Source organism: Nycticebus coucang, chromosome 1, assembly GCF_027406575.1.
Source record: "Nycticebus coucang isolate mNycCou1 chromosome 1, mNycCou1.pri, whole genome shotgun sequence".
Taxonomy (NCBI): Eukaryota; Metazoa; Chordata; class Mammalia; order Primates; family Lorisidae; genus Nycticebus; species Nycticebus coucang.
This window is the reverse complement of record NC_069780.1, coordinates 7,179,490-7,203,706: the sequence shown is the minus strand read 5'-3', so window position 1 is coordinate 7,203,706 and position 24,217 is coordinate 7,179,490. Positions and strand designations below refer to the sequence as shown.

At 45.7% G+C, this 24,217-nt stretch overlaps 1 protein-coding gene across 6 annotated transcripts in view; it reads right to left on the bottom strand.

The window, feature by feature from the left end:
- The window catches only part of SEPTIN11 (septin 11), a 96,542-nt gene that overhangs the window by 40,900 nt on the left and 31,425 nt on the right, over positions 1-24,217 (bottom strand). For 5 of the 6 annotated variants that reach the window (XM_053589366.1, XM_053589442.1, XM_053589398.1 and 2 more), the window contains exon 2: positions 7,625-7,739. In XM_053589366.1, coding sequence (XP_053445341.1) covers positions 7,625-7,739 — 115 coding nt within the window. Of the gene's footprint in view, positions 1-7,624; positions 7,740-10,820; positions 10,840-24,217 lie in introns of those variants that run through there. The other variant, XM_053589595.1, reaches the window with a different exon arrangement.

Sequence of the window (24,217 nt, the reverse complement as noted above, 5' to 3'; positions counted from 1 at the left end):
CCCTTTTTGTAGCACGGGCTCCCAGCACACTTAAACCCTACTGCTATCCCCATGTTGGTGCCGTCGCTTCCCAACACAACTCACAAGTGAAGTAGGATGGAGTCTTTCTGGATTTGAACTTGGTCTGATTGGAAAAGCCTTCTGTGGTTTGCTGCTAACTACAATGATTCATTTATAGGATAAAAGTCGTTCAAGTATACTTGCCTTCCTCTTTAACCTTTCCCATTGTGCTCCCGAAATACCTAATATCACAGAATTTCCTCTTTAGTCAGCCTTCATTCAGCCAGTATTTTTCCATTACCTACCATGTGCCAAGCTTTGTGGCAAATCCTGGGACTGTAATGATGAACTAGCCTGATCCAGGGTTCTTCCATATCTTAGAGCCTGGTTTAGCCCACAACCCAGTACCAATGAGACTCTAACTTAGTACTAGGGGAACAATGTTCTAAGTGTCGGCCATAATCACTTTCTCCCATGAGCAAGACCACACTTCACACCCTGTAATCTTGCCAGTTGACCCCGAGTTACTAGACCAGGGATGGGTTCCTGACCTGAAGGCAACCATGGAGGCCTGATGGTGTTACTGTGAGACAGAGCCCCATGCTGGAGGGCAGCCTGTCTGCCTAATTGGTATTTCTCTGAGAGTGGGAATGAGAGATACACACTCTGCATGTGGTGTGATGGCGTGAAAAAGAAAACGAATACGCCGAGCAGTATACTGGCCGGGGCATGAGGCAGCAAGGCCGTGAGGGGACAGCCACACCATGGACAGACTGTCCGCTGGGAACACAGAGGAGGGGCAGGCAGACACGGCACAGTGCTGGACACACGCCCCTTACATCAATGCCTAAGTGCTTATGTGACAAGCACAGGAACAGGGATGAAATGATGAATAAAAACAGACAACAGATGCTCCTGGAACTTCTGTCATATTCTGAATGTCATTCCAGATGTCTGAGGTCTAGCAGTGTAGCAGTTGAGACTATTTCCTGTCTTCCTGACTTCCTTACTATTCTTGCAAAAAAAATAAAGTAAATAAAAGTAATACAAAGCAGTCTCTGTTCACTAACGTAACAGAATTTAACAAGTTCAGGATGGGCATGGTGGCTCATGCCTGTAATCTCAGCACTGTGGGAGGCTGAGGCGGGAGGACTCCTTGAGCTCAGAAGTTCAAGACCAGCCTGAGCAAGAGACTCTGTCTCTACTAAAAATAGAAAAATGAGCCAGGTGTTGTGGCAAGGGACTGTAATCCCAGCTGAGGCAGGAGGATCGCTTGAGCCCAGGGGTTTGAGGTTGCTGTGAGCCAGGCTGACACCACAGCACTCTATTGAAGGCGACAGAGAGAGACAGACTCTGTCTTTAAAAAAAAAAAATTAACAAGCTCACAGTTCCAATTCTGGCTTAACATTTGAGTAAAACAAAGTTGCAACGTAATAGATAAAAACCAGGGTCCTCTGATCCCACACTGAAAGTACTGAGTCATTTTAAGTGTGTGTTATATGCGTGATGTTCCCAAGTGTAGCCAACTTCTTTTTGGGATTTACCTATTTTGGGGACGTGGACAAAGGACAGAAGCAGAACTAGCTTATAAATGCCTCTTCATCATGTCAAAGCTCTGTCAGCAGAAAGGGACACATTTAACCTTCCTCTCTTTCCCGGAGAACAGCAATAAAGACTCCACTGTACCTGGCAACAATTCTAGGTTACCCAAACCATCCTGCAATTGCCATCTCATTTTACTAGGGTCAGAATTACTTAAGCCTGTGGAATCAGGAACAGCATTTTTTTTAAAGGCATGGTCATTTTAATTATCATTTACACTAAGGTGGAAATGATGAACAATTAGCATTCCGGGCCATACTTTCAGCACAGAGTTAATCAACGGGTTGAAAAACCACTGTTCCTCTACATTTCAAAGTGCTTTGCTTTCCATTCCCAAGCTCTGTGCTTTTAGGAGCTGTAATTAGACACAGCAACTCCATCAGTACTCTGATTCACCCAAAGCAGTTCAGAGAGAAATGACAGCTTTTGGAATAAAAAGAATGATGGAACGAGAGGATTTTCAATGCATCAGCTTTTGCAACGTCTCTCTAACCTTTGAAAGCAAGGCCCTGCCTACACTTTGGAGGACTCATGGGAGCAAAACTTTCTAACTGGGTGACTGAAAGCCTACTAAGCATAGGTTTCAGTTCAAACCAAACAACCATAACAATATCCTTAGAAAATCTATAACTAACACTACTTTTGATGTATTTCAAAACTCCTTCGCAGAGTGCCTGTCTCATAGCCAGCATTTGTTAAAAGTTAATCAAACAGAAAAATAATCATAGTGATGATTTATACTGAAGCTTGCCACTTGGGTAGACTTTTCCCAGTTTGTTGCTTATTCGCCTGTGAAGCCATCTGCCCAGACGCCCAGGTGCTGCAGTAACTGGAGTCTGCTCTTGAGGCACAGTCTGCAGCTCCCTTTCTGCTGCTCCCACCTGTGCTGGTGAACCTGACCCCGCATCACAGGGGGAAGCGCACTTGCCTCTGCCCCTCGTCTCAGACTTATGTAATCCACAAGCTCAAAGGTGGACACGGGGAAAGAAAGCCAGGATACGGTATCAATCAGAAAGTAACTGCAGACTGGACAAGTCGCTGACTTGTGACGCAGAATCTCTTACTCTAATTGGCAAGACAAGCTACTGGGATAAGCAATGGTGAAGTGCATCTGCCCGCTTCTAACTACCCTAGATCTTATATTTTTGGATGGAGCCCAGATAATCAGAGAGCCACCTACCTAAGCTGTGCTGGTACAACTCCTCACGGAGTCACCTTTGGTGAAACACACTTGGGTGTAATGCCAGCCTGCAAGGAGGCCTCGAAAGAATAAATTGTAGCACCGGACAACACACCAACTCATTGCAACAACTGAGGATGCCCAGGAACCAGACCGTTATGTCCACCACTCACCACATCTCTTTTCCGAAAAATCCCTGGGAGACATTTTTACAGACTTCTATTGTTTCACCCGCAGCATCTATTTTGTTCTATTTTATAGGTACTATAAATCTGTCATATTAATTTTAACTTGTGTTTAGCATACAATATGTGCTCTATAAATATCTGTTGAATGATCACTGAATAAATTCCCTCCATGTTCTGACCAGCAAGCTGGGAGACAGATGCATTGCCTCACCCGTTAATTATTCCAGGCTAGCCTGATGGCAGGCTTTAAGTTCTGACTCTGTTCCTCGCTTCACCTTATCTTCTGGGCTAGTTTTATCTTTATTAACTTTGCCCCGTAAGCCACTTTTTGTCCTCTTTTGGAGGCACAAAATGGGATAAAAATGTTTAAGATGTGATGGAAAGGGCGGCGCCTGTGGCTCAGTGGGTAGGGTGCTGGCCCCATATACCAAGGGTGGCAGGTTCAAACCCGGCCCCAGCCAAACTGCAACAAAAAAATAGCCGGGCACTGTGGTGGGTGCCTGTAGTCCCAGCTACTCGGGAGGCTGAGGCAAGAGAATCGCCTAAGCCCAGGAGTTGGAGGTTGCTGTGAGCTGTATGATGCCACAGCACCCTACTCAGGGTGACAAAGTGAGACTCTGTCTCTACAAAAAAAAAAAAAAAAAAAAAGATGTGATGGTAAAATTTCACAATTTATGTTGACCCTCCAGGCTTGGCTGAACATGGCCTTCAGCTTACCTGTTTTCATTCCTTTTCCCTCTTCTCTCATCCCCTCAAAACAATTAAAGCTAAACTGTTTTGTTTTTTTTTTTTAAAAAAAGGTATTTTTAAACTACTTTGACTCCACTATTGAACTAGGTCCTCTTTAAACGCAGAGATGTCACAGACCTCGTTCATCTTTGTACCCCCACGAAGAAATGACACACGGCTGGATCAGTGTTAAGGCTCCTCACGGAGTTGGCATCATTTTGGAAAATGAATAAGGTACATAAATTTAAAATGTTACAGTCTGAAGACTAATTTAGATCTAATTTAGATTCTCTGGAAAAATACAGCATGAGTAAAACATAAAAGGCTTTATTTAAACTGAAGCTTTGGGAGCGACAGAGTGTTGCAGACAAGACGGGCGGCAGGGCTTATGAGCTCCTGGGCATCCTGTGGTCAGACTCAGCATCGGAATTCTCTTTACACAAGAGAGAAAATGCCTCTTCCTCTCTAGATCAGTGTTTGTCAACCCTTTTTATCTCACAGCACACTTAGACCCATGGTTAAATTATCTCACAGCGCACTTAAATTATGTTGATCAAAACAAAGAGTAAAAAAAAGAATATACTTTCTGTGCTTTGAACTTCTTTCAAAAGTAATTTAATTAATGATCTTTAAAATTTTCCCAGAATCCCTAAGATCCTCTCACAGCACACCAGGGTGCCACGGCATGCTGGCTGAAAATCACCGCTGTAGGTATATTTATCCCCAGGACCAAGAGAGATGGGTTTCAGTGTCTCTGCAACTATATGAAGCTCCTGACAGGATCATTTTCTGCTCTGATTCCTTTCCTGTTTGCAACCTACAGGCTCTTGCCACAAAACAAAATTATAATTCTAAGACCTTTTGGCTAAAAGTTTTCCTTACGGAGTTCACAACTTTTATTCAAATCCTCAATTCTCTTTCATATTTATCACAAGAAAATAAAATCATCCTATGACACATATGCAAACCGTGTAAAACATTCCAATGGGAACAGGATGACACTTGATGCTCCTGAGTTAAATGTGTCACCTCCCAAAAAGCTATGCTGGCCTCCAAAGGGCGTGGACATGCTGGCAACACACTCTCCCAGCACTGACGTGAAATGAAGAGAGAAATGTAGGAGATGAGCAGCCGGGTCTCCCTGGGAGAGCAGGACCAAGAAGCACCTGTGTGATTGTGAGGCTGTTTGCCCCCGCCCAGCGTGTCTCCCCCCAGCCCAGTCTCCTTCCTGATAACGTCTATGCTCCACGGAGAACGCGCGTATTCTGGAACGGCCTGACCCCACCTCCCGCCCAGGCGGGGCCTGTGAACCGGTCCTGGTCTTCAGGGAGACCCAGGGCCTGTTCAGTGGGAGGTATCAGGGCTGGCTCAGTCCTTCCCCTGGGTCTACTGAGAGGCACCACTGGGGAAGTCGGGCTGCAGCCCTGAGGACAAAGCCTGGGAAGCCAAGCAGAAGTGAGCAGAGTCAAGGGCAGGACAGAGCCCTGCAGCCAGCTGCACTCAATCCCACAGCTCCCTCTGTCACTCTGCAGTGTGTGTGAGGGGCTGGGGAGTCTTAACTTTAAACCAGATTTCTGAGATTCTCTGTGGAAAATTCCCTAACACAAGAGTGGTCGGAAAGCAATGCAGTGATGCTGGCTTGGAAGACGGAGGAAAGGTTCCCAGAGCCAAGGAATGCAGGCGGCCTCCAGAAGCTGGAAAGGGCCAGGAAAAGCAGTGTCCCCAGAGCTCCCTGGAGGAACGCAGCCCTGCGGCCCAGCTTGGACTCCTACCTACAGAGCTGGAAAGTAATACAGTGGTGCTGTTTAGGACACCAAAAATAATTTCCTAATATAAAAGTGCAGGAAGTTTCTAAAAGGATCACACTGTTATCTCTGTGAAATAAAAATAGGGCTGGGAGTTGAAAGGGAGGGGGTTTTATAATGTTTTAAAGAACAAGCATATATTAATTACTTTGAACAACTACTTTTAGACATGTGTAAAATTGAACCAGAACAAACATCTAAGAATCACAGCCATTCTCAGGCAGTGGGGACAGTCAGAAAAACAGCTGCTTTGCTGTCAGGCACATGGTGTGGCTTATGAGGAACCCCACCCAGCGTGGGAACTGCGCTGTTTCACTGGGGAGCCAGCAGCCCTCGCTGCCCACCGTGCATCCAGCTAAGCCAGGACCCCCCTGGAAGGCCCCATTGTGCAGGAGCCAGGCCGTGGCTCAGAGATAGAGTCTGAAGCAGATTTTGGAGACAGGGCTGGGGAGGCACAGAAGAAAAGCCAGAAGAGTAATTGGCCTAGGATTACAATTTCACATACTTTTCAATTGCAAACCAACAAATTGCCAACAAATTGCTATGCTAATGATGAGCTGCCCCTGCTCTGCAACCGGGCACTTCCCCAAAAGGAAAAAGACCATTCATTCATTCCGCTCTGTAGAACTTAGAACTAGCTCCCGGTCAGCAGGCCCCTGCGGAATATTAAAAGGCTTCATGTAGGGGAAAGGGGCCAGCATGAGGGCTGCTGCTATGGTCAGGATTCTCTCCCCTCTTCCTACCCAGAGCTTAAGACATCGTGCCAGGGGGCAAGCTGCTCTAGTGGGCCCGCCAAGCATGGCTTCCTACTAACAAGCACCCAGCATGGAGGCTACGTGCAACACAGTCCTCCAGAAGTGTTTCCAAAAGGAAAATATGTGCCCTCCCACTGCCATAAGCAAGTGACCAGTGCTCAGGCTGAACCCACACCATTCTGAGTGCACTTCACAAAGTCAGTCTGACACATTCCATCAAGCTCAGGGGAAGGAGGGTTTGCTTGGCTAAGTACAGAATATCTTTGGTCTGTCTCAAAGTGAAGTCTCAGAAAGATATGCTCAGAGGACAACTGCACCAAAGCAAGGCAGCCTCTCCACTTCCCCGCTGCCCAGCCATTCAGGCAGGACAGGGAGGGTCCACGGACAGTTCTCCCTGAAACGGGAGGTTTGTGTCTTCATTTTCTTCTTTTCCATCTTCCTCTTCTTAGTTTAAAAAGGATGTGTCTAGAGAAATAAAATTACCAAGGCAGAGGCCTACGCTGAAGTCGAATGTTTAAGGGACACAGGTAACAGATTCTGAGGATACGAATCCCACAGACCTGTTTGTCCTTTTCCATCTGTCTATCAGGAGTCAACTAAGGTCAATTTTAGATCCCCACTTAAGACAGAGGTTAACTCAATAATTTAGGCAGAAAACTTACTTCAAATTTTAAATTGTTTTGGCACCAAAAGCAAAAGATTTTGACATTATAAATTTATGAAAGAAGTTACAGTAACCACAATTATAAGAAGAACTTTGCCCAACAAACGCAATCAATGTAACCTGGTTCTTTGTACGCTCAATGAATCCCCAACAATAAAAAAAAAAAAAAGTTAGAGTAGCTTTAGATTTTACTTGTTTTAGGCAGCATGTATTTAAGAAGACTTGAGGGGAGATTACTATTGCAGTATAGTGAAAAACGTTGTAAACAAATTCTTGAAAGGCTTTTAAGCATCCTGACCACACATATATCTAAGTTCCTTTTCTCAACTTCTACAGTCTAGTTAGGGTCTAGGTACCTCCTCTCACCAAAAAACAAAGTGTTTTACGTGTAATAACATTGAACTGACCAATTGCTTGACTAACAGAAATAAAAATAATCTTAGTAACACACCAAAATGTACAAAGCATTTACCCAAATACATATACAATTCTCAGTCTTTATAAGTAAGTGACAGTATACGGCAGAGATTCTACCTTGTTTTACCAATAAGAAAGGTATTTTGCAATGTTTTATGTGCAACGCAGTCCTTGAGATTCTATTGTTTTACCAATTCTTCTTTCACTGAAACTTGCCCCTCAGACAGTCACCTGCCAATATCTGAACAGCCCAGTCCCTGCTTGACAGGTGGGGAATCACTTACCAACACACATGATGTTGAAGCAGAACCCTTGAGAAGTGGACTTGTTGACCAGCTGGTCGGGGAGACTGTCAAATCCAACATGGCCAGACAGAGACAAGTTCCGAAGCTCTTCACTCTGCAGTTTCAGAGGGAAAATATCTGAGATTGTGTGACTATGCCAGCTGGGGCCACACGTTATGTGCCTGCCTTCTCCCTCCCCATCCTTTTGACACACATGGAGAAAGGAGGTTCCCTGAGCACCCATGGCTGAGGGCACCTCGAAGTCACATTCTTCCCACTCTTTCCACAAAATCACGATCTCTCAGAGCAGATCCCACCTGGTCTTGGTCCAGGGAAATCCAATCTTCTAGAGGTGGTTATTTCAGATATGCATTAAGTGATCTTAAAAAATAAAAAACATTTCCAACCATTCTAATGGCTTCTATTACTCAAGAAAAACTTTCAAGGCCAGGCGTGGTGGCTCACCCCTATAATCCTAGCACTCTGGGAGGCCGAGGCGGATGGATCACCTGAGCTCAGAAGTTCAAGACCAGCCTGAGCAATAGTGAGGCCCTGTCTCTACTAGAAACAGAAAAAATAGCCAGGCATAGAGGCAGGCATGTATAGTCCCAGCTACTCAGGAGGCTGAGGCAGGAGGATCGCTCAAGCAAGAGTTTGAGGTTGCTGTGAGATGCGATGCCACGGCACCCTACCCAGGGCCACAGAGTGAGACAAGAAAGAAAGGAAGGAAGGAAGGAAAGAAAAACTTTCAATTTACTTTCAACTCATAGTAAATAATTAAATGATACTCTTTTATATACATAAAAGAGCTCTGAAAAGCTCACAGTGGAGGATACATACTCATCATAATTACTATGAAAATGCTGTAACCACCATAAACGCAACATATGTAAAATTTCTTAGCACATGAGCAGGTTCCAGCCCCTGCATTAGCTGACCGGGAGAACCCTTTGCCCCCCCCTACCCCCCACGCAGCTCCTAGCACAGGCTTGCACTTGTTGGGCCAGCGCAGAGTTTACCGAGGGAGACTGGACATTAGTGCACCCCACAGATGAGGGGGCCAAGCTGTCGGGAAGTGACATCAGCTGCCTTCAGCCCTCCCAGGGCAGCCCCACGCTCAGTCGGTGGCTACCGACACTGACCGCCTTCTCCCCACAGACAAGATTCCTGGTGCTCTGGCTGTGTTGCCAATGAACATTATATTCAAAATACTGAAGTTTGGGTGAGAAAATGAGCCTCAGAATTCCATTTTAAAATAAAAAATGCACAAGATCACTCAGTCAATATTTTTAGAAGATTGGTTTTCATCATCCTATTTTTCATGTTATAAAATCACAAGGGTGATCTCTATTAACAATCAAGGACTAAGACCCCATTTTCAATTTTCTGTGGTCACTAACTAGCCACAGAAATGGGGCTCCATACATGGGGCTCCATAAATATAGGGATTTTCATGGATTTTAATGGTTTTGTGAACAATGGAATATCTAAAGTCAAACCGGCCCTAAATTCTGAGAAATAGGACTAAACCCAACATACCGCCTGAATACCGTGGTGGCAGCTGCCGATTTGAGGTCAAAGGGGCAGAGAACAGATGTCTCATCTATGAATAGCTTCCTTGAAACCTGCCAACAGCAAATATGCGACTCAAGAGCAGACACTTATGCCCCAACAGGATGGCACGGTAGACAGCACCCAAGCAGCTCTGGGGACAGGCCTGTGGGCAGCCATCCTGGTAGGCAGGCCAGCCTCCAGACAACGCCATGCTCCCTCTGGCCCGGTTCCAGTGCCTGCCCCTTCCTCCTTAGATACCTCAAAGGTTCAGGCAGCAGGTATTTTTAGGGTGTTTACCACATCCGCCAAGAGTAGGGGGAGGAGGATCTGAAATGGGTGCTGGGTTATATTTAGAACTTTCCGTCACAGCTGTGCTGTGGCTGCTGTGTGTCCCAGCCCTCCCCTCTGCTGCCACGACTCCGACTGCGACACTCGGAACAGCGGGCGAGGAGACACCCAAGGAAGAAGCCCCATCCTCCATCCACACCCCTTCTCCACAACAATAATTCCCTTCCTTTTGTGGGGGTGGGGGTGGGGGTGGTTTATTGCTCTGGATTCTGGATTGTTGGGTTTTTAGATACCAGATACCCCGCCATGGGCCAATCCCGGGAGAGAATTGGAGTTAGTAATTATAGCCTCATCCCCGAACCCAAAGCTCGGCATCTCACATTCTCACCATTTCCAAAACACGAGAAACCACCCACACACCCACTGGGTATTTTTATATCCATTGAAAACCACATATGAAATGAAAGGTTATAAAACAGTTTGGTCTTGACATGTTTGAAATTTAAAGTTTTATCTTTAGAGTCTGTCTTTTAATTTTATAATATAAAATATGCACATTTTGTAACATAGTTTTTTTCTAATTTCATAATTTGAACCTAATTCTCTGTTCAGTATTAAAGGAAGCTGGAAAGTCACTGCCCATCAGTATGTGATAAGGGAAAGGGAAATACAGGTTCCTCCTTTGGTTCAGGAACAGGCTAAACACTAGGGAGGCCCTGGAGCAAACGCAGAGAAGCAGCTCTGACCGGCTGGCCCAGAACCTCACACACGTCTGAAGTGAGTTCCCACATGCCAGCATTTTATGATACTAGCCGTAACTGTCACTGCCCAAGGTGGTCTCCTGAGCCGACAGGCCCATCTCAGGGAAGTGCATACATCCCCATGTCATTAACACTATCACCCTTCCGGAAATGGCTCTGGGAACTTTATCTCCCATACTGAACTCTGCTCGGCAGTTCTCTTGGGTTGGCCTATCTTTACGTCAAACTGGTGTTCATGAAACTGAAACCATATTCTGCTATCCCAAACTCGCCCCTTTCTCCAGAGCTCCCTGTTTCTATTAATGGTATTCACCAGTATTTGAAACCACCTCTCCTCCACCATTGATTCCTAAGTCTTATCTATGCAGACCCTCTCTATCCCTGATAATTCAGCAGCTTCCCAACCAGCCTCCCTGACTCCGTCCCAGCCCTCTCTAATAAATACCTCCTCCCTCTATCTCCCTGTCAAAGGGATCTTACTCAAAGGTCCTCAGTCCGATCTCCTCAGCTTGCCCTTGCAGGGCCCCGGGGGCTGCTCCCAAGTCTCCAGACCTCCTGAATGGAGCTCCTGACGGTGCAGTCCAGGGACTCACCCCCTACTCCTGAGGCAAACCCAGGCTCCTTCCACCAGCATCTCACACGAGTTCCTCCATCAGAAAGGAAGCATCTATCCGATGCTTGACATCCAGACCTTCTGGTTCCCAGAGAAATTCCACTTCCATCATTGCTCTTTATTAGGAAATCTTGGGGAACATTTCAATAAACATTCCTCTTATCCATAAGAGGGAAATGTTGATTGAGTACCAGCAGCTCAAGCTAAATAATTCCGTGATCACCATAACCGCTAACATTTATTGACCATTCCCATTGCTCCAGAAAAGTCCTAAACATAGGTAAACTAATTTATTTAACAGTTCTATGAAGTAGTTACCATCGTTACCCAACCTCAACTTATAGATGAGAAAACAGAGGCACAGAAGCTTAGTAACTTGCACAAGGTCTCACAGCTGAACTTTGAACCAGGAAGTCGGGTTCCAGAGTCCTCACACACAGTCACTGCTCTCTCCTGAGTTTAGCAAGCTCCCCGGCAGCCTCAAACAGTGCTATGATTTCAGCTGCTGTAAAAAGCCAATACATTAAAATAGAAGGAAAAAAATATCCTCAAAAATCATAATTCTTTGGCAATTGAGAATTAGAACTGGCAATGCTGAGACCAGACTGATTTTTGCAGCTCTGGCACATGAAACCCACAATATAATGCTTAGTTTTAACCATTTTTGGAAGGAAAGTGCCAACATGGAGCTACTAAGTAAATAACTGTAAGACTTTCATTGATTTAGCCCTTCATTTGCCAATCTAGTGAGGATTTGTAAACTGGACGATTTCTAGAGCCCACTCCATCTTGAAATGGGTTATAACTAACCTTAATGGCTTAAAATAAAAGCCATTTCATCTGATTTCATTTTTCTTTTTCTTTTTTTTTTTTTTGAGCACCTCCTCTTGGATACAATTATTTGTTTAAAAATACTCACTACTCAAGGTTCTAAGAAAGCTATGTTACTTTTATTATTCATTGATAAACACTGTCCCTGCCCTTAACAGGCCAGTGTAACAGTAGGTGTGGGGAAAATGCAACACTAGGAACAAAAGTGACAAACAGTATGACAGCATGAATGGCTATGGGAAGGCGGGGAGGGCGGCAGAGCCAGCAGCTTTTGCCCAGGGAAATTCAATAGGCACCTTTTAGGAAGGCTAGAGTTTCCCAAAGCCTGGCTTCCAGCAGCCTTCTAGAGAAACACTATCTGTGCCCAAAGGGTCACCTTGTTAGGAATGTATATGCTGAAGTTTATAACTAGCAAGTGTTTCAAAAGACTCCCAGCTGACTTCATTATTGAGATAATTATAAAACAAATTACATAAGAATGTGTGCCACCACCTACATTCTGAAGGCTGCTGGAAAATATGTTCCACAATTCCAAATCTTGCTTAACCAGAGCAGGACAGCAGAAGGCTTGGAGCCAGACGGGCATAGCCTTGAATCCCAGCTTCGCCTTCTCCTTGTTTTAGTCTGTTCCACCATCAGTAAAAAATGAGCGCTTGGCAGGGCTGTTGGGAAGAGCTGAGGAGGTCTGTACAACAATGCCTAGCATCGAATGGGCCTCAGAAACTTGGGCTTCCTTTCCCTAGATTAGGAGGGAAGAGGCAACTATAATTCAAAAATCTGAAATAAACTAGTTGCTCTCTCACAAAGGTAAGAACAGTGAATAAAAAGAGAGTGTAAGAGAGAATGAGGGTACCAGCAAGAAGAAAATTCATCCCCAAAGAGGAAACACAATTTACAAATCCAGAGGAAAAGCTACAGAATCACATTCCTGTTTGCAGAGGGGCAGTTAATGAGAATCAACACCGGCTAGGCTGGAAGGCATCCTGGAATCCCCATCTCCACCTTGGCTTCTGCAGTCACAAGTCACTTAGTGACCAGGATGCATTCTGAGAAATGTGTCATTAGGCGATTTCTGTCAGTGTGTGAACATCAGGGAGTGTCCTTACAAACCTAGGTGGTGCAGCCTAGTACCCCGAGGCTATATGGAGGGCCTACTGTTCCTGGGCTCAGACCTGTACCGTCTGTGACTGTGCTGAATACTGCAGGCCACCAAAACACAGTGACATGTGTGTGTCTTAGCATGTTAGACAGAGAATAGATACAGTAAAAGCATGGTCTGGGATCCTTACTGGACCACCACCTCAAATGTGGTCCGTTGACCAAAATGTGCTAATGCGGTGCAGGGCTATAATTTAATCCAGCCAGGGGCTACTGGAATTAACAAACTGGCTGTGCCCAGACGAACTTTATCCACACTTAAACTGAAGCAATGCCCTCCTCTTCACTTCTAAAACTGAAGGTTACAGTAGATGTGGTCAGGCTGCCACAGCTTCTGATCCCTAGAAGCAGTGAAGAAAGGCAGCGTGTTACCAAGGCGAGGTTTTAGCTGTTTAATTCAAACAAAGATGTTTCAACTGGAAAGCAAGACTTAATTTTTACCTTTAAAATCAGGTATTACAATTTAAGTTTAAGAAGATTTCCCCTCTTTAAAATTAATTTTGTTTTAAAAATTTGAGTTAACTTATTTATACAATTAGATAGCTGGAGATTTGTTTATAAGAAGTGTGATTACACTTTCCTCAAAGCCTCCTTTTATTGATAATAGATTATATTGATCCGAGTCACTTCATGCCTGAGCTCATGTTTCCTCATCTCTAAAGTGAACTGTTATAACCAAATGACTCTAAACAAAGGCTCTGGTTCCAATGTTAATTCCAAGTTTTCTCAAGTCTGGAAATCGGAGATGCATAAATGCAATTCTGTCATTTGTTTAAGAAAAGCAAACACAGGGACAAAATACTCTTGGCAGCATTTTTTTTTTTTTTTTTTTTTTGCCAAACTAAAATGGCTCAATTTTTAAATGACCCATGACAAGGAGTTTTTATTAGTTATCTGGGAAACCCCAAACCTAATGGAAATCTGTGTACCTCTCTACTTTCCTGGTAACCTTTTTATTTTTGCTTGTTTAACTGCAATAAGTATGGATTAACTAAGAAAAAAAGGTACGTACTCACTCTTTACAGCCACTCTGCTTAAAACCATCTCCCCCTTTAGCTATATCTGCAATCTTCCACAAGATTTTTGAAAAGGGGATTTATATCCTCAAAATAAAATCTAGGAAATAACTCTTCTGTACAAGTTAGTCATCTGCTCTCAAGAAGAAAGTTAATCTTTATTCATAATTTCATTCATCCAATAAATATTTATTGAGCACCGATGCGTGCTGGAAAGCTAAGGGTAAGATGGTAATAAAACAAAGCAAGCCCAACTCCCGGGGGTCAAATGGTCACAAATGCATCAGCGTGAGCTGACCGGAGCACAGGATGCGAGTATTAGTATTTAGTTTTTGAGTGAATTCACCAGCCTATAGTTTGTAGAAACAAATATTGGTCCAAAGCATTGCGAGATATTAATTTCATAGATAGCTCCCACGTGCACTGATGTGCAGGGATTATGTATTCAGATGAAAACAAAAAGTCTTTCTGAGCAACACTGCCTGGTGAAAGAAGGGAGAAATGATCAAGACTCAAGTCTTAAGGAAATGAATTTAATTTATTTTATTTATTTATTTATTTTTGAGACAGAGTCCCACTCTGTCACCCTGCAGAGTGCTGTGCCACCATAGCTCACAGCAACCTTAAATTCCTGGGTTCCAGTGATTGTCTTGCTTTAGCCTCCCCAGTAGCTGGGACTACAGAGGTGCCTGGCTAGTGATTTATTTATTTATAGTAGAGTCAGTGTCTCGCTCTTGCTTAAGCTAGTCTCAAACTCCTGAGCTCAGGGGATCCACCTGCCTCAGCTTCCCAAAGTGCTAAGATTACAGGCGTGAACCACAGCCCTTGGCCAAGGGAATGAACTTTAAATGGAGCTGAGATGGAACCACAGGGCAGCAGAGAGCAGAGACAGGCCTGCCCCCACTTCACTGTGTTGAGAAGCAGCCCATTTGGAGGAGAGAAGAGCAGCGTATCCCTTCCTCATCCTTCTGGGTGCAACAGCACATAGGCCACCCGGCCAGAGACGGGCAGAGAGGGGGACACACTGCTTCCCACGTGGAAGCCTGGGCTGACCAGCAGCCACCTCCCCGCGGAGGTGAATCCTCCCAAACTATCTGAGAAGTAAGTTTTACCCAAGTACGCTGGCTAGTCATTTCTATAAATGCAAACTCTCATCTGACTACAATCTAGATTAAATTGGTTTCATACTCTCTTCAAAAGAAAAGAAGGGTGGTGGGAAGACGGGAAATGCCCTTCATTCCCATGCACAAGGGAAAACGCAGGAATGCCGAGTGCTGCCCAGACTGCGGCTATGAAACCGCGCCGGATGCTTCCCAGCGAGGCAGCTCCCACCACGGGAAGCATCTGCAGCATCTCATTACGGGGAAGAATACATTCTTCCAGGATGATTTGGGCAACATTTGCTACCCTGCTTGTCATCTATACCATGAAATTCCAGGGCTGGAGCCAAGAAGGCCCCCCAGGGAAATTGTCTCACTCGAGCAATAAGACAGAAAAAGCCCGGGAGATGAGGGAGCATCAGAGTAAAACCACGAGGAAAGGCCGAGAGGAAGAAGGCGTGACATCTGGGGGCAGCCAGGTCACAGTGAGGGGTAGATCAGCTCTGAATGCGGAACTCAGCCAGCCACCAAATGATAAGAAAAGTATTTGGTTAATACTGAAAACACTGCCCCCTCTCAGTCCACTGCTATCTCTAAGTAACTTTCTCCAAAAGACTCCCAGCAGAGGAACAAATTTTGCTTTTCTAGATCCTTAAAAAAAAAAATAATGCAGTGTAGGCGTTTTCTTTTGGGGATGGCAGGATTTTAGGGAAATTTTACCTTCTACTTGTTATGTTTTTGTTACATTTGAATTATAACAAAAGAAAAAACACTACACTTTTAGAGTAGAAAGTGAAAGATTTTTTAAAATTGAGGAAACATAGTAACAATAAATGATAAAGATCTTTTCTTTAAGGAGGTAAGCCTGTAAATTTTGTTATAGCTAATAGGTATGGGGCAGGATAAAATCTGAGTACTGAGTTCTAACAGCAGAACCGAGGACTACTGAAAATAATGAGAATAAAGAGAAGACGGAATATCGTGGTAGAAGGTGCCTGATAGGAGAAGGGAAGGGCGCCTGGGCTGTTATTGTTTAGCTGTGTGATTGAGGGCAAGTCGTTTAACTTCTCAGCTGCAGTTTTGTCAGCTTTAAAATAAACTATCTCTCAAGGCTATTGCAAGAATTAATTAGCATAAGTCTCCACCCTCAGCTCATTTTACACACTTTTCTTGGGTGACCTCACTCTTGCAAGTGGGCAGCCAAGTCCCTGATCATGCCCACAGCCCAGGCCCCTCCTGGGGTCCCTCCCTGTACGCCACAGCCTGGACACCTCTAAGCCAATGTCCTCAGTGGCTCTTCCCAGCCCCACCCTCAGTTTATAACTGTCCTTCCTCCCATTTTTGCAAAATGATAAGAACCTGCCAAGTTATTTATTCTCTTGCAAGAGAAGAAAGGCCAGTTTAATCATTGTAAACCCTCCCTTATCCTCTGAACTGCGCAGAGAAGACTGGTTGAGGTTATCGGACCAGGCTAGCATCTGTGCCCAGAGGTAACAGCCATCCTACTGTCTACTGACTGTCCGCCACGTCTTTTTTGGCCAAACGTTTCCCACATTGCTCTCGTGATGGATATGACGGCAGCCAATTGGTTTCTACTCCTGAGCCCCGAGAGCCAGTGACTCGGCTGGACCTCTTCTCCTGATACCACCCTCGGTAAACTTCACCCAAATTGTGTTCAAAGTGTTGTTTCACGGAAGTCCTATCTTCCAAGTTCTTGTTTGCAGGTGACGAAATAGCTACAGCAGCCACTTGGCTACCTGTCCTTGTGCTCAGGGCAGGTGGAGAGAACAGCTTAGGAGAACCGAAGGGGCCCTGGGGCCCAGCCACCTTCCCCCCTGTACTCCAGCAGCTTTGCAGGTTGCAGGTGAGAACAGAAAGGCGTTGCTGATGAAGCTATAAAGAAAGGCCGCTGGTGTCCTTCCTCTCACCTGTGTCCCAGTCCCTGTCACCTCTACACTCCACCCTCACACAACAGCAACTGCCCACATTTCCTCTGAGACCCGCCCAAGACTAGGGTTTCACCTCCCATCAGAAATTAGATTTCTCACATGCACATTAGGAAAAAACGTTGGAAAAGCAGCCCCAGAAACAAGTATGTGAAGGGACAGCACCTCAGCTGCTGCTTCAACCCTGAGTGGCAGGGGTGTGGGGGCAGCATCCGCAACAGCAGCCAAGTGGGATGAGCCGGGGGCTACACGAAGGGGGAGCACTCTTTCCTTGCAGACAGAATGTTTTCTAGAAGTCTGTGTGAACTCTAGAGAGGTGAAATCGAACTGGATGCCAAGAATTAACAACAGAAAAGACATTTTTTTAAGCTTCCAAAGACTGCAATCCTCAGCGAGCCAGAGTGACTAATGCCCGGAACGGCCAGGCGAGCGTCACAAAGTGCTGACCAGCACCAAGGCTCATGTGTGGGAACGACGAGGTCCACGTGTGCATTCCAGGGACGCCTGCAAGTTCTGCAGCGCTCACAGGAAGACGGGTGGGAGGGGGCAGTGTGGCAGCCGGGCAAGAAGGACTCACAACGGCTCCGACTGGGGACAGAGGCGCAGCTGTGCCCGCGCAGTCCACACCACACAGGAGGGAGCCCTTCAGCGCCCAGGAAGGCCAACAAGCAAAAGGTGGGGGCGGGGGTGTCACAAAGCATTTCAAAGCCCTCTTACTGTCCACGTGGGTCCCAAATAACTTGGTTCTGCTTACGACATGTCCCCTCTCTTACAGAGGGTAAAAAAAAAAAAAAAAAATCACCTAGCTGGCTCACAGCTGTTCATTTGGGTCATTTTTGTCCTGCCCTAACTTTGCCATGTGTCACATCTTTCAGGCAAGCTTTTTCACAAGAATGATGAGTAGGAGATCAAAGAGAGTTACCAGGCCCAGACGGGTTGGAAGTTGCTTCTTCTGGTTTCTTATCCCTTCCACTCCTCACATTCACACATCCACTCCCCGGCACTTCCTGTTTGGGAAGTGCTGTGGCTCAGTTCATGTATTTCTACTCACTGAATGCATCCATCAGCAAATACTGAAACACGGACAGGACACTTCCTTGCCTATGCCACCATTTCTATCACTGGATACAAATCAGCCACTTCCTTTGTGAAACATATCATTTATTTCTGTCGTTTCTGAAAAGGCAGGGGATTCTCAGTGATGGTAATGGCCATACGATGGCAGTCTCCCGGAGAGAAGAAAAAAAGAAAAAGCCAAGCCAGTTCCAAGGCGGCAGTAAACAAGGGCACCAGGCTGTCTCCCTCAGTTACAACCCGGCCGCCTCCACCTCCCAGGCACGTTCCACTCCTGAGCCGGGCTGACCTAGAACATCTGAGTGCAGTGACATTTCCAGCACCTGGAAATTGAGGGACTCTGCCAAAAATGACCACGGCCATGGTAAATACACTCTTTGGAAATAAACATACAAATTAACATCTGCCCTTGCTCTGAAAATATTAGTAAACAATTATGGTTAAAATTCTCCAGGCTTCCGGAGAGCTGCACTGGATCTTAGTCTAAGGCTGGATGAAACATTATCAGGATGGGGCCAGGCATGGTGGCTCATGCCTGTAATCCAGCACTCTGGGAGGCTGAGGTAGATGGATCACTTGAGCTCACGAGTTGGAGACCAGCCCAAGGAAGAGTGAGACCCTGTCTCTGCTGAAAATAGAAAAACTAGCCAGGCGTAGTGGTGCATACCTCTAATCCCAGCTACTCAGGAGGCTGAGGCAAGAGGATTGCTCCAGTCCAAGAGTTTGAGGTTGCTGTGAGGAGCCATGAGGCCCTGGCACTCTACCCAGCCAGGGTGACAAACATGAGACTCTGTCTCTAAAAAAAAAAAAGAAACACTATCAAGATGGAATATACAGATAGTTTCTGGAAATCTGGGGACTATTAGTTTCCTATTGCCATGTAACAAATTATCACAAACTTGATGTCTTGAAACGACATCTGCTTATCAGCAGTTAGTTCCATGGGTCACAGTCTGGGGACAGCCACACTCTATGCTCAAAGTTTCGCAGCTGACGTCAAGGTGCAAACCAGGCTAAAAGCCCAACCAGAGGGTCTGCAGATACCACCAGGTTAAATTCCCTGCAGCTGGAGGGCAGGGGCCTTCTCCTGGCGTCAGAGGCTGCCCTCAGCTCCAAAAGGCAGCCAACTGTTCCAGGCCACAAGGCCCCTCCGTCAAAGCCATGGAACATCTTCCTGGTGTTCCTCTTACATTTTGAATCCCCTTCTTTAGGAAGAGTCCAGTCCCTGTTCAGGGACGACCTGATTAGGTCTGATCTACCCAGCCTAATCTCCATTTCTAAAAGTCAGATGTCCCACAATACAACCTACTCATGGGAATGGATGTCCACAAGTCACGGGGGGGACACGAAGCATGTGCACCTCCCATCGTGGGGCTAGCACCTGCCAGAGTGTGCATTACTATAGCATTCCTGTTCCTGGTGGTGTAACTTTAGGGTAGGATGTAATGATGAGTATTAGCCTTTCCCTAACTTAAAGCACATCTAAGTCTCTGGGGTGGGGAGGTGAGGGTGGGGTGGGGGAATGGAAATCAGTAAAAGCAGGTTGCCAAGGCCATTCTTTTACACTGAATTTGATAAGGACAGCTAACCACAGACTGGCTGAGCCCCTGTGCCCTAGAAGGAAGTCTTTCAATAATGACAATAAACTTTGCAAATATTTAGGTACTCAGTACCCAACAAGAATTCTAGGAAATGCAAAAAAATCTTAAGAAACTTGAGTCTCGGGTGGTGCCCATTCCTCAGTGGGTAGGGAGCCAACCACATACACCGAGGCTGGCGGTTTTGAACCTGGCCTGGGCCACTAAATAGCCAGGCGTTGTGCCGGGCGCCTGTAGTCCTAGCTATTTGGGAGGCTGAGGCAAGAGAATCTCTTAAGCCCAAGAGTTTGGGGTTGCTGTGAGCCATGATGCCACAGCACTCTACAGAAGGTGACAGCTTGAGACTCTATCTCAAAAAAAAAAAAAAAGAAACTTAAATCTAGGCTGGGCATGGTGGCTCATGCCTATAATCCTAGCACTCTGGGTGGCCAAAGCAGATAGATTTGCTTGAGCTCAGGAGTTGGAGACCAGCCTGAGCAAGAGCGGGACCCCGTCTCTAAAAAAAAAGCTGGGTGTTGTGGCAGGTGCCTGTAGTCCCAGCTACTTGGGAGGGTGAGGCAAGAGAATCACTTGAGCCCAAGAGTATGAGGTTGCTGTGAACTATGATGCCACGGCATCTACCCAGGGTGACAAAAGTGAGACTCTGTCTCAAAAAAAAAAAAAAAAAGAAAAAGAAAGAAACTTAAGTCTTATTAGGGAGAGAAGGCATTGAGATAAAACAAAAGATGGCTTTGAAATGGCCCATGATGAAATATGATACAAAGGTGGTGAGGTTAGACCACGTAGACGAACGTGGATCAGAACAAAAAAGGAAAGTTTTCCTAATGGAGGTCAGATTTGATCTAGAGTTCTTGGTATGATGAAAGATTTGAACAGCTGCAGAAAAGGAAAGCAGGTGAGAGGAGAGAAAGCAGCAGAATCCGTCGTCGAGGAGGGCAGGAGGAAAAGGCGGAGCAGGGAGCGCAGGGACTCAAGGAGCTACAAAAACCTGACGAGCCATTCAGAGTAGACGACGGGAGACTTCAACACCGGCTCCGATTTTAGCTGGAAGGCACATGGAGAATCTGGACTGGGATCCAAGCACTGCCCGAGAGAGACCTCTAGAAACATGACCGCGCAGCCGCCTCCTCGCCTCACGAGAGTGTTTCCACTACCCAGGGACTTCTCAGCATGCCTTCCCACCGAGCCAGCAGACCAAGGAATCCTGGGTGTACAACTGCCTTCTAGCCAAGGTTTTGACTCAGATTACCAGACGGGGCAAGCATCCAAATGGTGCTATTTCATGCAAACTTTCTCCACATCATTAAAAAAAAATTTAAAAAGTGCCTATCTTGCAGTCTAATAAATTGACCAAACTAAGTATGGTTTAGTTATGGCTACAATTTCTGCCATTCTTATCAAACTATAGCTTTCTTATTTCTTCTGTACTTTGTTCTCCTTCTCAAAACATAGGACCAAAGAACTCCTAAAAAGTAAACATAAGTGAATACCCCACGAGCAGAAGAGACAACTTCCCGTCCAGCAGCAGGTTAGCTGTGCACAGCGGAAGCATCCATCTTGCTGTAAGAGAAAGTTCTCCAAGGGTCTCCTCCCACGGACCAGCGTGTTTAGGAAAGCAAACCCCAGATTATCACACTTTTCCTCTTCTCTCAAAGTTTCCCTATTGATGGATGATGCAAGCTTTCTTGTCTTTATCAGCAAATGCAAAACAGACCTTTTCACTTGCTGCAGGCTCCCACGCAGGTTCCCACACCCCTTTCTACCCCCTCCATTGTCCTCTGAAAGCCTCTGAAGAAGGCATTTCCATTATCACCATTGTCACGCTGACATGACTGAAGAATCAAGTGGGGCCCAAGGACAATGCTGGGGAAAACTCTCTTGCAGACAACAACCTGTCATAAATCCCATCAGCTCTAAAAAGTAGACCATGACATATGTACACCAGCCAACAGCGGAGGTTACATTTTCACCTGTTGTTACCACAGGCAAAAGGAACTGGGCCGGCCCGACTCCTCACCCAGAGGGGTCTGGCTCCACACCCACACTCCTAGATTAACAGATTAAGAGTTACAGGATACGCCAGCGGAGAATGGGTTTCTGACATCTTTGATAGCATGATTACAACGCAACATCAAACTGAAATCAAAACTTGAAAGACTACAGCTTGGCAGGAGATCCTTGCTGTAAGTCACACTTGTCGTAGGAAGGAGAAACTGGGAAAGTTAAATGGGACCCGGAGTGAAAGACAGACCACAATTAGCAAAAGTCTTGGGCACTGACCCAAGTAGCTGCCATTAAACTCTTACAAAGCCTAAAGGTTCATTAGAATAATTATTACTCACATAGTTCAGATGAAAGGCAGGCTAAGGGAAGTAAGTGATAATTACACTGGCAAAACCAAGAAGCACTGCTTTGGCCATTTAAATTTGAGAAAAATCCAGGCCTCAAATCCCTTCCCACACAGAGAGGGTCAGACCATATAGCTCACTGTAATCATGGCTACACAGAGTTAAACCTCTTGCCACAGCCTCACCAAATGTACACACTCGGGTCGCTTATTACCAGGAGAGGGTTTAGTGCAATGTGGTGGCTGCAACCATCAAGGCAAGGAAACGAGGTTTGGCAGCAATCCACCAGGACGCCTCCTCAGCCCAACTTCCCTCCCATTCCTTAGCCCAGATATTAATAATTTGGAAGGCAGTGCGACAGCCCCAAATCACAGGCACAAACAACGTAAGGACCAATCACTGTAAAACCAGATGTATCTGGACAGAGAAAGTAGTGAGGCTTCAGACCCACGGACAGTAAAGCTCTAATAAATGCACCTGGTATCTCACCTCACCTTCTGGGATCAGGGTAAGAAGGCAGATTGGTAGTTAAAAGTTATCTGGAAGGGGCAGCGCCTGTAGCTCAAAGGAGTAGGGCACCGGCCCCATATGCCGGAGGTGACGGGTCCAAACCCAGCCCCGGCCAAAAACTGCAAAAAAAAAAAAAAAGTTACCTGAAGTGCCTGTGTAATGAAGGTTAAGACCCTCTGAGCAATTATTGAACATTTAGGTAAAGATCATAAAACTAAGTATGGTTTAGCAAAAATGAACAAAGCAACCCAAGGACTCCATGCTTGCTGTCGATATATTCCTGTCCCCAACACAACCATCAGGAAAATAACAATGGTTTACTGGGTGCAAATTGCCAAGCACCATACCTGAGCCTTTAAAAGACTTTGCCCATTGACCCACAAATGGACTAGCAAATTGTGGTACATGTATATACCATGGAATACTATGCAGCCTTAAAGAAAGATGGAGACTTTACCTCTTTCATGTTTACATGGATGGAGCTGGAACATATTCTTCTTAGCAAAGTATCTCAGGAATGGAAGGAAAAGTATCCAATGTACTCAGCCCTACTATGAAGCTAAATTATAGCTTTCACATGAAGACTATAACCCAACTATAGCACAAGACTATGGGGAAAGGGCCAAGGAAGGGGAAGGGAGGGGGGAGGTTTTGGTGGAGGGAGGGTAATGGGTGGGGCCACATCTATGGTGCATCTTAGAATGGGTACAGGCGATTGCACCAATGTACACAGCTATGATTTAATAATAAAAAAAATAAAAAATAAAAAAAATAAAAATAAAAATGCAGCCTGAGATGCTGCAGGGTCAGAGGCCCCCCAAAAAAAGACCTTCCCATTTAATCCTCCTAACCCTGTGTAGTAGACACTAATGGCCCCATTTTACAGATGAGGAAACCAAAGTTCTACTAAATGGCAGAACCAGTATTTAACCCAGTTTTGCCAGATTCCAAGGCCACCACCACCATCCTGAACTGGACAGCTGACCCCTCCACACACACCTACCTCTGCACAGTGAATGATAAGAATGCCTGTACCTTCAACTCCACCTGTCAAACCCTACTCATCCTCAGAATTCCAGATAAAATGCCACCTTATTCACGAAGCCATCTCTGGTTCCCTGAATCAGACACCATCGCTCTTTCATTTTGCAAACATCCCCTATCATACCTTGCATCTAGCAGTGCACTCGCTCAGCCTTCCACCTGTCAGGCCCCTGGAGGAAGGTTGTGGATGACAGAAGCTCTATCATACCCATCTTGCTTTGAACTCTACCTACCACGGTACCCGGTGTGGCCAGGCTGTATGTAGGAGAGGGATGAACAAAGAGACTCAGTTCTTACCAAGTCTCAAATTTCAACTCCCCAAATCAGAGAGCTCACAGATGTAAGGACTGAAATGTCCAGCACATGTTTGGGGAGGCAGGCCTTGGTACATGCAGCAGAAAAAGATGTCGACACCCCAGCCAGGAGTCAGCGAGACCCTTCAGCACTCAGTCCACCAAATGCGGGGAGGGGGAGACACAGCAGTTAAGGGTTCAAACACTCTAGGAGTGATTACTCTCGGGAAGAAATTACTCGGCTCAATTAAGGTTACCATTTCCAAAGCGCTGACTTTATCCGTATTTGCCAGGTACCACCCTGGGTACTTCACAGGGATCCACTTATTTCCCACAAGCACCTCTGTAGTATGTGCCAGGATATGCCAATTTTACAGTCAAACCCATTGACGTTTAAAGAGATTACGCTGCTCAGGGTCATACAGCAAGTAAGTGGTAGGGTCTGGATTCAAAGCCAAG